At 39.6% G+C, this 14,888-nt stretch overlaps 1 protein-coding gene across 11 annotated transcripts in view; it reads right to left on the bottom strand.

Moving 5' to 3' along the window:
- The window catches only part of XPO4 (exportin 4), a 151,216-nt gene that overhangs the window by 29,237 nt on the left and 107,091 nt on the right, over positions 1 to 14,888 (bottom strand). For all 11 annotated transcript variants that reach the window (XR_004965664.1, XR_004965665.1, XR_004965666.1 and 8 more), the window contains 2 exons: positions 1,022 to 1,198; positions 256 to 398 (listed from right to left, as the gene is read on the bottom strand). Coding sequence is in view for 8 of the 11 variants with exons in the window: in XM_036296562.1 (XP_036152455.1) it covers positions 256 to 398; positions 1,022 to 1,198 (320 nt within the window). In the remaining 3 variants the exon portion in view is untranslated. The remainder of the gene's footprint in view (positions 1 to 255; positions 399 to 1,021; positions 1,199 to 14,888) is intronic.

Raw genomic sequence — 14,888 nt, 5'->3', positions numbered from 1 at the left:
AAACAGGCATTTGAAAGCTGGATATTCCAAGTTTTTATTGATATGGGTCAAATCATGTCTCACACCATGTTTCCATAATCTCTGTCATCTATGCTGTAGTACCTGGGCTCCAATGTAAAAGCCAAGGACTGCAACCATGAGTGTGTTTCTGTCCATTTGCTCCAGTGTGTAAATTGGGTAGGAGTGTATAAAGTGCTCTTCAAGGAAGTGTAAGTACAGAGTATTTGCTCCATGGGTTCTCTGGCCTGTGTGTACCTTGTCAGAAGAGGTATACAGTGCTCTGCGGCAACTCTTCCTAGCATTCCTACACTGGCTAGTTGATCTGAAAACTGGTCTCGGTCATCTTCTTGAAGTTCACTTATTTCCTCTTCCTCACGAGAGGTCACACCATTGGCAGTCTGTTTTCAATGAGAGAAATAATCAGTAATGAGGTGTATGCCCTCATCCCATAAGCCACGCATTTCTGTTGCACTATGAAATACCTTCCGCACTTCACGTGAGAAGGGGAGCTGGCCAGAGCTAACCTTCAGTGCAGCTGTCTAGAGACCCCTATCTAACTGTGCTGACAGCCTTACAGTCACCCAATGAGAGGGAGGGGGAAAACACAGAGGAGAAAGAAGTGAAGGATATAAACCCACAGAACACATGGAAACACAGTTGACTGCCCACTAACAACCCACCTCCCACACCACAGAATTTAACTTCTGTCACTGAAAAGATCTGACATCTTTAAGATCCACGATCCGTGTAAACACAAAGTCATTAATACCACTTGAAAACTAGAAAGACAAAGGTGGGTAACTGAAAATTGAAGAGAAAAAAAGTTAAACTACTAACTACATACCACAAAACATGGTGCATTTAGACAAGGGACCACATAGCTCTCTAATGCTCTCAGCAAGTATTCTGAAGAAGTTCAGTCCAAATTTCTAGCATTATACAATGTACAAGAGGATAAAAACTGACAAAATAGAGCCTATACTGAAACACATTTTTAATCACAATCTGGCTTAAAACTTACCAAATTCCTTGTGCCATCTGGAGCGGCCAGGTGGCACTGAATATAGGAATTGAAGACTTGAACTGCATGCTGGGTAAAAAAGCCTTTATGGAAATGTTTGTCATCTTGGACCAAAGTCAGCCAGGACTCCAGCAACTTGTCATATGCTTCCATGTAGACCATGTCATCTTTATCAAGCTAAGAGAAAAGAAGTTTTACAAAATAATGGCCAGAAAAATAAGGTGGGCATTATAACAAGAGTCAAATAGCTATACATATAGTTTTATAAGTTTTTCCTTTACTAAAGGTCCCAAACTACCCTATATAATAAAAGGTTAATATGCAAATCGACCAAAGAGCAGAATGACCGGTTGCTATGATGTGCACTGACCACCAGGGGGCAGATGCTCAATGCAGGAACTGCCCCCTGGTGGTCAGTGTGCTCCCACAGGGGGAGCATTGTTCAGCCAGAAGCTGGGCTCACAGGATGGTGAGCGCAGTGGCGGTGGCGGGAGCCTCTCTCACCTCTGGGGCAGCGCTAAGGATGTATAACAGCCAGCTTAGGCCCGCTTGGACATCCCCTGAGGGGTCCCAGACTGCGAGAGGGCACAAGCTGAGAGACTCCCCTCCCTCCTCCCCGAGTGCATGAATTTCATGCACTGAGCCTCTAGTTATTCAATAATCTAGCTGAGTTCGGTCTAAAATTAATCAATTCAAACATTGCAGTAAATATGTGTAGGTTTTGAATTAAACTTTCTAAAACCTAACTTAATCTAAATAAATCTTCACAAAAAGGAATTAATGTTTATTTCTTAAGCCCTAACTGGTTTGGCTCAGTGGATAGAGTGTTGGCTTGCGGACTGAAAGGTCCCAGGTTTGATTCCGGTCAAGGGCATGTACCTTGGTTGAGGGCACGTCCCCAGTGGGACGTGTGCAGGAGGCAGCTGATCGATGTTTCTCTCTCATTGATGTTTCTAACTCTCTATCCCTCTCCTTTCCTCTCTGTAAAAAATCAATAAAACATGTGTGTGTGTGTGTGTGTATACATATGAAAAGATTAGCTAGTTCAGTGCCTTTATAGAATGTTTTTTCAAATGAAAATAATATTAACATTTTTCTGTAGTTAAGAGACCTGTTAGAATGAAAATATAAAATGTGTACTTACTACACACTTTTCAATAATTTATTTAAAATGGAGAATGAGCCCAGCAGGTGTGCTCAGTAGTTGAGCACAGACCTATGAACCAAGAAGTCACGGTTCGATTCCCGGTCAGGGCATATACCCAGTAAAAAGTGTGCAGGAGGCAGCGATCAATGATTCTCTCTCATCATTGATGTTTCTATCTCTCCCGTCCTCTCTGAAATCCATAAAAAAAATTTTTTTTTTTTAAATGGAGAATGAGCCCTGGCCTCTTTTGCTCAGTGGATAGAGTGTCAGCCTGTGGACTGAAGGGTCTTGGGTTTGATTCCGTTCAAAGGTAGATACCTTGGTTGCAGGCTTGATCCCTGGCCCTGGTCAGGGCATATGCGGGAGAAAACCAATCACTGTGTCTCTCTCACATCAATGTTTCGGTCTCTCCCACTCCTTTCCACTCTCTCTAAAAATCAATGGAAAAATATCCTCAGGCGAGGATTAACAACAACAACAACAACAACAAAAATGTAGAATGACTAGCTTAATCAGCATATTTAAGAATGTGGTGAACCCAACTGGTGTTGCTCAGTGGTTTAGCATCAACCCAGGAACCAAGAGGTCACCAGTTTGATTCCCACCAGTTTGTGGGCTCAAGCTTCCATAGATGTGTGCAGGAGGCAGTCAATCATGACTCTCTCTCATTGATATTTCTTTCTCTTTATTCCTCTCCCTGCCTTGTTCTCTAAAAATCAATAAAAACATTTAAAAAAAAAAAAAATGTGGGCCCTACCCTGTTTGGCTCAGTGGATATAGTATTGGCCTGTGGACTGAAGGTTCCGTGTTTGATTCCAGTCAAGGGCACATACCTTGGTTGTAGGCTCGACCTGGGAGGCAACCAACTGATGTGTCTCTCTCACATTGATGTTTCTCTCTCTCTGTCTTTCCCCCTCCCTCCCTTCCACTCTCTCTAAAAATCAATGGAAAAATATCCTCCGGTGAGGATTAATAAAAAAATAAACTTTCCCTCATAAAAAAAAATTGTGGGGAGAACTTCATTTTGTAATTTTTTAAAAAAAGCAATAGGGCATACAGGAGTCTGAGGAAGATGCTGAGACCTCCCTACTTAATTAATAATCTAGATATATAATTTAATCTGTGTATCAATTTCTTCATCACAAATTCACTAAATGACCATTCAATGAAACCCAGAATACTTAGTGTCAAGCACTATGCTTAGCGTTAAAAACATAAATAATGTACCATTCATGCTTTTGAGCTTTGTCCAATGGGGAAGAGAAACAAACAGAAAATACAACAAAGGCCATTAGAAGCAAATAAAGATTTCCAGGTTAGTTTGTAAAAACAGGCATCTCTCATAAATAGTTACAAATAAAGAAACAGAGTCTTTGAACTATGTATATATGCACTCTTAAAAAGGTTTTGGCACAAACCACCATTTCTGACATTCTGTTAATAAGTAGTAAACCTAGAAATGCTAAAGGCCTAGAGACCTAATCCGTGACTTGCTTTTTTGGTTTCTACAGCAAATAGACTGGCCTAACCTACAAATGCAGAACTCTGGAACCTTCCTAAGAGAGTACTTTCATCAGTTTGTAAATAAACTCAAAAATGAAAAACGCTGGAAGATCTACGTCAGGAAGTATTTCAGATTCAGCTGGTCTACCAAAATACTACCACTAGCTCATGACCTCTACGCATCAGGTGAACTGCTGCCAGTGAATTATTTCCTTGTGCCTTCAGCTCTTAATAACCCACAGCCTACAAAGAAAAATGGTTATTTTCTGGGTCAAATAAGCCTACAAAAAATTTTAAAATTTTTAAGTTATTTTGTAAAAATTTACTTAAGAATGAAGGGAAAGTTAAAAGAACTTTAGATAATTTTAATAAGAACTTAACATAACATACCCAATTTTTATTCGATATTTTCCTGGCCCTCAAAGTACATACAGGTTACCAGTATGTCACCAGTAGGTTCTGCAACTTTCAGTGAAATCATGTACAACAAAACCAATTACCATAGGCTGATTTTATGAAACAATGTTATTCGAGAACTTGTTGTATACTGAAAATGGACAACATTCTTTTAATGTAACTAGAACATATTCATCCTGTAAACAGTCGATTCGTATTATTTGTGGTATGTATGTATCTATAAAATTGCTGCAAATTCTGAATTAGTGGGCACAGGGTTAAGAGTTCCTTCTAGCCCTAACCGATTTGGCTCAGTGGATAGAGCATCGGCCTGCGGACTGTAGGGTCCCAGGTTCGATTCCAGTCAAGGACATGTACCTTGGTTGCAGGCACATCCCCAATAGGGGGTGTGCAGGAGGCAGCTGATTGATGTTTCTAACTCTCTATCCCTCTCCTTTCCTCTCTGTAAAAAGTCAATAAAATATATTAAAAAAAAGAAAGAGTTCCTTCTATTTTTCACCAGATACAGGTAAACAAATCAACACATCACCTTGTTTTAAGTGTTTGTTTATAGACACCTCATTTAATATACATTGCTGATTCATAAACAATGAACTCATAGTCAACAATGCTGTAACTTGTGCATGAATGAAGCTTGTCCAATACCCGCATTTGTCCACATCACAGCCTCCTTGCTCTGTGGAACACCAGACAGCATTCAGAACAATGCAGACAGGCATTTTAAAAAGTGAAAACACTCAGTCAGTCACTGCACAAGAAAAACTTCAATATCTTACGACAAAAATAGGGAATAGCCCATTTCACACAAAAATGCAGAAAATGTATCACTGGAAACCATGAAAAGGACACCTGTAAGGATACTAGTAAGGGCCGAAACAGGAAGGCAGGGCACCAAAAATGAAACTGCCTTATTAGACCTCAGCAGGAAACAAGCAAGCCAGGAGATTCTTATTATTCATCACTCTGTGTGCACCTGCCTGTGAATGATGGTGAAAGTGCTACCAGCTCTGATTTTGGAATTACAAATAGATTTTAGCAATAGGGCAAATTTGCAAATATGGAATCTGCGAAATATGAGGATTAATTGTACTTGTCTCTAATAGGTTCTAACTGACTGCTGGTTCTTTTTGCACATACATCATCAATATGCATTACCCTTTTGAAAACTTAGATAGCTTACAATTTTCTTGAAGGACAGTCAAGTTCTCGGTTCCATAAATGCGATAACATATTTATTAAGATGTATAAATACCAATGAAAAGGATTAATTCAGCCAATTTTTTCATTTCTACATCATATGTTTCCTTCCAACCACTGTACATACTGCTATAGGCACTAATCCAATTACAAACATAAGTAAGTAGATTTTGTTGCATAAATATAAAATAAAATAAACACTGTCAACATCCTTCAGCAAAATATGACAGTCCAGCCCTGACTGGCATGGCTTAGTGCTTAGAGTGTTGGCCTGCGCACTAGAGGGTCACAGGTTCAATTTCCAGTCAAGTGCATGTACCTGGGTCACAGGATCAATCCTCAGCCATGGTCCAGGCTTGTGTTGGAAGCAACCAATCGACGTGTCTCTCTCACCTCTTTCTCTCTCTCTCTCCCCACTCTCCCTCCTCCTCCCCTCCCTTCCACTCTATCTAAAAATCAATTGGGGGGGAGGGAGAGAGAATATCCTTGGGTAAGGATTATAAAACTGAAATAAAAAATAGCCGAAACCGGTTTGGCTCAGTGGATAGAGCGTCGGCCTGCGGACTGAGAGGTCCCGGGTTGGATTCCGGTCAAGGGCATGTACCTGGGTTGCGGGCACATCCCCAGTGGGAGATGTGCAGGAGGCAGCTGATTGATGTTTCTCTCTCATCGATGTTTCTGACTCTCTGTCTCTCTCCCTTCCTCTCTGTAGAAATTCAATAAAATATATTAAAAATAAATAAATAAATAAATAAATAAATAAATAAATAAATAAAATGTGATAGCCCAAATTCTTGTCACCAAATATTGAATGAAGCTTCCCTGTGCAATGGCTTTGGAAATATACTGTCTGCTCATGAATTCTTTGTGATAATTTAGGGTACAGTCAGCTAGAACTCAGATTTCACTTATACTATCAACTTCACCACCATTAAAGAGCCCAGAGTGCTGCTATCTCTTTACATTCATCTTCTGATTTGTTTTTCTCACAGTTAAATGTCTTATTCTGGCATATTTCTTCTTTTACTCTGAGCAGAAAATGAAAAATTCTTAATTCCATAGAGTGGAATTCAATGAAACTTAAAAAAAAAAGAAAAAAGACTTAAAAGCTAATATCTCCAGACTTCCTTTATAGCTTTTTGAAAGGTCATGCCATACTTTGGAAAATGTAAGTCAAAAGCTGAAAATAACAAATAGCAGCTGTTTATTTCATTGTAGTGACTGAGTTCACTACAATCATCCTTGTGATTTCATCATTCTTCCACTTTCTTATTATTTTAGACTTTTTAAAAATTAGAGCTGGGAATTGATGAGTATTGGTGAAATACTTCCTGAGGTAATAAAACAGCAAAACATTTCAAGATACAGGAGAAATCACATCACTAAGATCCATAATGAATTTTAGCCTTATGGAAGAATCTGAAATATCCATAAGGCAACTTAAAGATAGTAAATGCTCTTTTTGTCCCAAAGGCTCCAAGAAAGAACAGTCATTAAAAAAGAAATAATCAGTATTTAAAATAGTTAGAACTGTTAAAAAAAGAAACTAAAAACAAGCCCCTGAGAGTTAAAGAATGTAAAAAATCTGTTCAAGCATCACCTATGGTCATGAAGTAGAGGATTCCATTCATTGTCTCCTAATTGAAGCTTAGCAAACGATTTTTTTTTTAACTTAAATTGAGAAAAAATGCCCTAGCCAGTTTGGCTCAGTGGATAGAGCATTGGCCTGTGAACTGAAAGGTCCCAGGTTCGATTCTGATCAAAGGCACATACCCAGGTTGTGGGCTCAATCCCCAGTGGGGGACTTGCAGGAGGCAGCCGATCCATGATTCTCTCTCATCATGGATATTTCTCTCTCTCTCTCTCCGTCTTCCTTCCTCTCTGAAATCAATAAAAATTTTTTTTAAAAAAAATTGCCCTTGCAGGTGTGGCTAGATCAGCCGTGGGCAAACTACGGCCCGCAGGCCGGATCCGGCCCATTTGAAATGAATAAAACTAAAAAAAAAAAAGAAGACTGTACCCTTTTATGTAATGATGTTTACTTTGAATTTATATTAGTTCACACAAACACTCCATCCATGCTTTTGTTCTGGCCCTCCGGTCCAGTTTAAGAACGCATTGTGGCCCTGGAGTCAAAAAGTTTGCCCACCCCTGGGCTAAATGGTTAAGCATGGACCTATGCTCAAAAAGGTCGCAGGTTCGATTCCTGGTCGGGGCACACGCCTAGGTTGCAGACTTGATCCCTGGTACAGGAAGCAGCTGATAAATTGTTTAACTCTTGCATTGATGTTTTTCTCTCCCTCTCCCTTCCTCTGTCTAAAAATCAATTAAAATTTTTGGGGGAAAAATTAGGAAAAATTCCTGACGCAAGGTGAGCTTCCTCTTTTGGCAACAGATCTTCCAAAGGAACTGTATCTCCCATCCCACACTTCAAATATAAAAAATCGCCTAGCTGGTTTGGCTCAGTGGATAGAGCATCGGCCTGCAGACTGAAGGGTCCCAGGTTGCAGGCTCAAGGACACATGCCCAGGTTGCAGGCTCAATCCCCCATAGGGGGCGTGCAGGAGGCAGCCGATTGGTGATTCTCTCTCATCATGGATGTTTCTCTCTCTCTCTCCCTTCCTCTCTGAAATCAATAAAAATATATATTTAAAAAAAGATGAAAAAAATCCTATTGTTAAAAAAAGTCTAAAAAGTCAAAACTTATTATCCTATAAAATAAAGAGCTAATATGCAAATGGTCATCACGCCCTGTGCCCTCATGCCAGGGCACCTCAGGCCGCGTCCCCCCACTCCGGCGCCAGGGCTGGGGGACCTGAGGCCACAACCCCCGCCCCGGCGCCAGGGGACCTGAGGCTGCTACCCCCCACCCCTGTGGGGCTTGACGGGGGTGGGGCCGGCTGGGTCTGTGTCTCAAGAGATTTCGAGGCGTGTGCGGGTTGTGTGGGGACTTGACTCTGGGTCCCGCGGCGCGCCCCAGACTCTGACAGGAGGCGGCGCGCCCCAGACTCTGACAGGAGGCAGATTTTCAGATACATTTTACTAATTTTCTTTCATCACTGAGATTTCTATTATAAAGGGCAAATAGCAATATTAAAATATTTCCCCTAATTAATTCCCTTTTAATGTGCATGAATTTCGTGCACAGGGCCACTAGTATACACATAAAATTATACCTTATATATCAAGATTGCTCTTTTTCTCTAGTCTTGACTTTCTACTCTTGTTTAATTCTGGCCTTTTGCAAGCTGAAAATAACGAATAGCAGCTGTTTATTTCACTAAAATGAAATAACCATTTCATTTTAAATGTTCTTTTTATAAGCCAACAGAAATCTTTTAGGAAACAAAGAGAGTTATGAAAAAATAAAATAATTCCTAGTTTCAACTGTTATGCTCACTACCCTTTGTCTTTCTCTCTGACATATTCACTCTTCTAAAGCCTGCCTGATTCATAAACATTAGCTGTGAAGAGTGGCCTTAGGTGAAACAAGACACCAATTGAAAGGTTAACTGAAAAGGAAACTGACTTAAGAATGTTTACTAACAGGATATTTGCTGAAGCATTACTTAAAACAGCACAATAAATTCACTGAACCATTTCTAACACCAACTGCTGACATAAGAAAAGCTCATCCTATCTAATAAAAGGCTAATATGTAAATCGACCGAACGGCAGAACGACTGGTCACTATGACGCGCACTGACCACCAGGGGGACAGACGTTCAACGCAGGAGCTGCCCCTTGGTGGTCAGTGTGCTCCCACAGCTGGACTCACGGCTTACAAATGCAGCAGCAGTGGCGGGAGCATCTCCTACCTCCACGGGAGCACTAAGGATGTCCAACTGACGGACATCACCCGAGGGCTCCCGGACTGCAAGAGGGCGCAGGCTGGGCTGAGGGACCCGACCCCCCAAGTGCATGAATTTCGTGCACCTGGTCTCTATTAATAATATAAATAAACATAATGATGTTATTTTTATTTAAGTCTAATTAGTATGCCTTAAAATATGGGGGGGGGGAGTACATAAAAACATTAATATAACAAGTTTCAAAAGAGGAAACTACAACTGATTTGGTTTAATTCTAATTTTTTGCCTTTTCAAAAAAAAAAATTTTAAACATAATGAATTAAGTATTGAATGTCTATAACCAGGGGTGGAGGTGGGGGGAAGGTATTATATAACTATGTATGATTAAAGAGATAACATAAAAATGGAAAGTGATGGGATTGTTTGAGTTTTAATTTTATGCACTATTTGAACTACTTTACCAATGAACATACAGTTCAAAACATTAAAACTGCAATCTGAAGTGATCTTAATAACAAAATTATTATAAATGTGAAGAAAAAAGTAAAAATAAAAACTTAGCCTGCAAGAAACAGACACATTCCTAAAAAACATGTGGCTTGTTCTTTGGAGAAAAACTGATACTTCCATAATTTTTAGTTAGTTTAAATCCTTCCCCCCCCCTCCCCCGCCAAAAAAAAATACCAGCTCAGTCAATTCACAGGTGAGAGCTAGTCAACTAGTCAAAACAAAAAAAAAAACCCACAAAAAACCATCTTATCTTATACAAACTGATTTTAAGAGAACAGAAAAAGAGGACAAGCTGGGGAGTGATCTGTGAGGCTGGTAAAACGGATACCAAACACAGTTCATACGGGACCACGATACATGGTCATCAAGTTGGGTTTCATTCAGAAATGCATGGGTAATTTTAGTGTTAGAAAATCTATAAAAGCAATGTATCACATTACCAGATTAAGCATAAATACATTTAATAATATCCAATACTCATTCATGTTTTTAAAAACCTATTAGCAATTCTGATAAAGGATAGCTCAAAAACCTATAACAAACACTATTCCTAATGATAAGCCAGAAAAAATGTTTTCAGTATTCAACATTGTACAAGAAAAAGAAATACAAATTGTGAAGACTGCAAAGAAGCAAAATTGTCATTTACAGAAGATATAATTGTCCATAGAAAACTAAAATGACTAAAGACAAATTATTAGAATCAGTAAGAATTTTTAAATTTAGTACCTTGAAGACAGTATGGAAATTCCTCAAAAAAATTAATAAAAGAACTAACATTCAAACCAGGAGTTCCACTTCTGGAAATATATCCAAAGGAAACAAAGACATTATCTCACAGAGATATCTGTACATCCGTGTTCACAGCAGCATTATTTACAATAGTCCAGATATGGAAACAACCTCAGTGTCCATCAATGGATTAATAAATTTTTATACACACATACAAACAATGGACTATTACTCAGCCATAAAAAATGAGGCCATCATACCATTTTGACATAATGGATGGACCTTGAAGACATTATGCTAAATGAAATACGTCAGGCAGAGAAAGACAAATACCATAGGATCTCACATATGGGGGGGAAAAAAACCAATACCAGACTCACAGACTTGTGGATTTGTGATTACCAGAGCTGGGGATCTAGAGGAAGGGGGTCCAAAGGTCCAAGCTTACAGTTATAAGATTAATAAGTACTAGGGATGTGATGTACAACTTGATGACTATAGTTAACATAGCTGTGTGCTATGAAAGCTGTTAAGAGAGAAGATAATATTAAGAATTTTCACACCACAAGGGCATTTTTTTTTCTTTTCTCTTTCTTGTATCTATATGAGATGATGGATGTTAGCAGAACCTATTGTGGTTATCATTTCACAATATATACCAAGCCATCATTTCATACACCTTAAATTTATAGAATGATGTATGTCAATAAAACTGGGGTGGGGATGAGGGGGGCTAGCCAGTTTGGCTCAATGGATAGAGCGTTGGCCTGTGGACCAAAGGGTCCCAGGTTCAATTCCGGTCAAGGGCACATGCCTGGGTTTGGGCTTGATCCCCAGTGGGGGGCATGCAGGAGGCAGCCGATCAATGATTCTCTCTCATCATTGATGTTTCTCTCTCTCTCCCCCGTTCCCTTCCTCTCTGAAATAAAAAATATATTTAAAAAAGAAAACTGGGGGGGCGGGGGGTGGGGGTGGGAATAGAACAGAAATGAATGAATGAATGCTGAAAAAAATCTCAGGGTCTCCTGTGTGTGTCTCGGGGACTCTTGTCATTAGACAAGAGGGTCCTCCATAGGTCTTTCCTATTCATGTTTTTTAAAAAACTGTTTCGAATTCAATAAAGGATCACTCAAAATACTTTATTAGCCATATAGAAATAAAATTAAATCGTGATACCATATTCAAAATTAAATTCTAAAGTGGTAGTCATGAAAGGCAAATGGCTTTAAATTATTTTTGATTGGTTTAGTGAGATAGAGAGAGAGACAGAGACAGACAGACAGAGATTTGTTGCTCCACTTATGTATTCATTGGTTGCTTCTTCTTGTATGTGCCCTGACCAGATATTGAACCCACAACCTTGGTATATCGGACAACACTGACCAACTCAGCTATCCAGCCCGGGCATGAAACTTTTAGAATATTTAGAAGAAAACACAAGAAGGGTAGGTATCTGAAACAAGAAGCCAATAATGCAAATCATAAAAAAATGACAATGAGCTCAACTAAGATGAAGAACACTTGTTCATCATAAGATACCATCAAGTCTAAATGCAATATAGTATCCAGGGACTGGATCCCGGAATAGAAAAAGGATACTGGTGGGAAGTAGGTGAAGTCCAAATAAAGCATGTAGTTAATAAAAATGTAATGTCATTACTTTGTTAGTTTTGACACATACCATGGTTATACAAAGTGATAATATTAGGGAAACTTGGTAAAAGATATATGGAAATTATACTATCTTGGCAACTTTTCTGTAAATCTAAAGTGATTCCAAATTAAAGAAAAAAAAATACCATAAAGTGAGAAGAGGGCCACAAGCTGGGAGAACAGAGCTGCAACAGTATATATAGAGAGAATTTCTACACATCAGTAAGAGAAGAACCTTATAGGGAAGGGGCCATGAACTAATCCAGCCTTTCATACGAATGACCATGAGAATTACACATTTACAATACAAAAAGATGCTCAATGTTATTAGAACTTGGGAAAGCAACTTAAGACTATGTTTCATTTATTTTTATTTTTTTGCACGTTAATGAGGCAGCCAATAGACATCAATGTGCTCCTCACCCGCCTTCCTCTCTCTAAAATTTTTTTTTTTTAAGTGCTTCTGGTGATGACTCAGAAGGAAATAAGGAACATTACTGGAAACTGGAGGAAAGACAATCCTTTTTTAAAAAGTGGCAAAAAAGTTAACTGAATTATATCCTACAGTTGTGTGAAAAGTACAATTTATTAGTGAGGAACTTGGATATTTTAGCTAGAGCAATTTCCAAGAACCATAATGAAAGTGGAACCTGGTTTCTTCTTGGTGCTTACAGTAAAATGTAAGGGGAAAGCTATTTTAATGCGTGAAATGTTAAAAGAAACCAGGAGTTGATGATTTGAGAAATTCCCAGCTGATTTACATCAAAAAACAAAAAGAGGAATGCTAAAATAGAGGAGGTTAATTATAAGAAAGCATTGCTGTAGAGAGAAAGCCAAGAGTAGTGCTGAAGAGATTACATATGTAACTCAAGGATCCCCTGAACCAACCATCTAAACAGAAACGAGGAAGAGACATGAGAATAGGAGATCTATGGAGGACCCTCTTGTCTAATGATAAGAATCCCCAAGATATACACAGGAGACGCACGAGAATCTTGAGAATGTTATATCAGCAGAAACACTGACAACTTGACCTAAAAGGGTGAGAGAGAGAATGAAATAAAGGAACTCTATTGGACTACCAAAATTCTACTGGTAAGAACAGGCCAATCAGCTGCAAACACGTGCTACCCTTCAAAAGAGTAAGGATAAATATCAAAAGCAAAGGCAACGAAAGTAAAAATAAACAAATGCGACTATGTCAAAGCTTCTGCACAGCAAAGGAAATCATCAACAGAATGAGAAGGCAACCTAATAAATGGGGAAAAAATATATTTCTTATATTTTCAAATCATCTATCTGATATGAAGCTAATATTCAAAATATATAAAAAGCTCGTACAACTCAATATAAAAAAAAAAAAAAAAAAGACCTACAAATGGCCAACAGACACATGAAAAGATGCTTGTCACTTATCATCAAAACCACCAGCTATCACTTCATACCGACTAGAACTGCTATTATCAAAAAGACAATAAACAACAAGTTTTGGTGAGGAGGTGCTGAAAAGGGAACCCAACAACCCCAGTACTGTTGATGTGAATGTACCTGGGTTGCAGGTTTGATCCTGGCTCCCGACTGGGGATTTCACCAATATGGAAAACAGTATAAAGAAAGGTACCTCAAAAAAATAAAAATAGAACTACCATCTGATCCAGCAATTCCACTTCTAGGTATTTATCCAAAGAAAACAAAAACACTATTTCAAAAAAATATATGCCCCCTGCCCCCAATGTGTTCATTGCAGCATTATTTACAACTAGAGGCCTGGTGCATGAAAATTTGTCCCTCAGCCCAGCCTGCGCCCTCTAGCAGTCTGGGACCCCTTGGGGGATGTCCACCTGCCCCCTTAGGCCCACTCCCCAGGGGGGATCGGGCCTAAGCTGGCAGTCAGACATCCCTCTGGTAGCCCGGGAGCCCTCAGGGGATGGCCAACTGACAGCTTAGGTGCCCCCATGGGCAGGAGGTGTAAGCCATCAGTCAGACATCCTTAGTGCTGCCAAGGAGGCAGGAGGGGCTCCTGCCACTGCCGCTGCACTCACAGCCATCACCCCAGCTTTTGGCTGAGCAGAGGTCCCACTGTGGGAGCACACTGACACAAGGGGGCAGCTCCTGCATTGAGCGTCTTCCCCCAGTCGTCAGCATGTGTCATAGCGACTGGTCATTCCGCCGTGAGGATCAATTTTCATATTACCTTTTTATTATATAGGATGGCCAGACATGGAAATAACCTAAGTGTCCACCATTGGATGAATGGATAAAGAAAATGACATATTCACACACACACACACACACACACACACACACACACACACACACGAAACATTAGTCAGCCATATAAAAGAATGAACTCTTGCTATCTGTGATAACATGGATGGACTTTGAAGGCAGTATGCTAAGTGAAATAAATCTGACAGAGAAAGACAAACACTGAATGATCTCACGTATATGTGGCATCGAAAAAAATAAAATAAAACAAAAAAACAAACAAAACTAAGATCACAGATACAGAAAATGGATTGATGGTTACCAGGAATGGAGGTGATAAGGTGGACGAAATGGGTGAAAAGGATCAAAATGCACAAATTTCCAATCTATAATAATAAAAGTGTAATATGCTAATTAGACCAGACGTCCTTCCAGACGTCCTTCCAGACGACCTACCAGATGAAGCTGGGGCTGCGAGGGAAGCCCAGGTCCTGGGTGACTGCCAGCGGCCAGAGGGAAGCCTGGTTCCCGGGTGCCAGAGGGAAATCAGTGCCGGCAGCAGGGGTAAGTAAGGCCTACTCTTGCACGAATTTCGTGCATCAGGCCTCTAGTTATAAAATAAATAAGTCATGAGGATGTAATGTACAATGGTGGCCATAGTTAAGAATACTGTACTGCATATTTAAAA

The sequence above is a fragment of the Myotis myotis genome, unplaced genomic scaffold, assembly GCF_014108235.1.
Source record: "Myotis myotis isolate mMyoMyo1 unplaced genomic scaffold, mMyoMyo1.p scaffold_m19_p_3, whole genome shotgun sequence".
NCBI classification, from domain to species: domain Eukaryota; kingdom Metazoa; phylum Chordata; class Mammalia; order Chiroptera; family Vespertilionidae; genus Myotis; species Myotis myotis.
The sequence above is the reverse complement of the archived record's forward strand: the minus strand, read 5'-3'. Positions and strand labels throughout refer to the sequence as shown.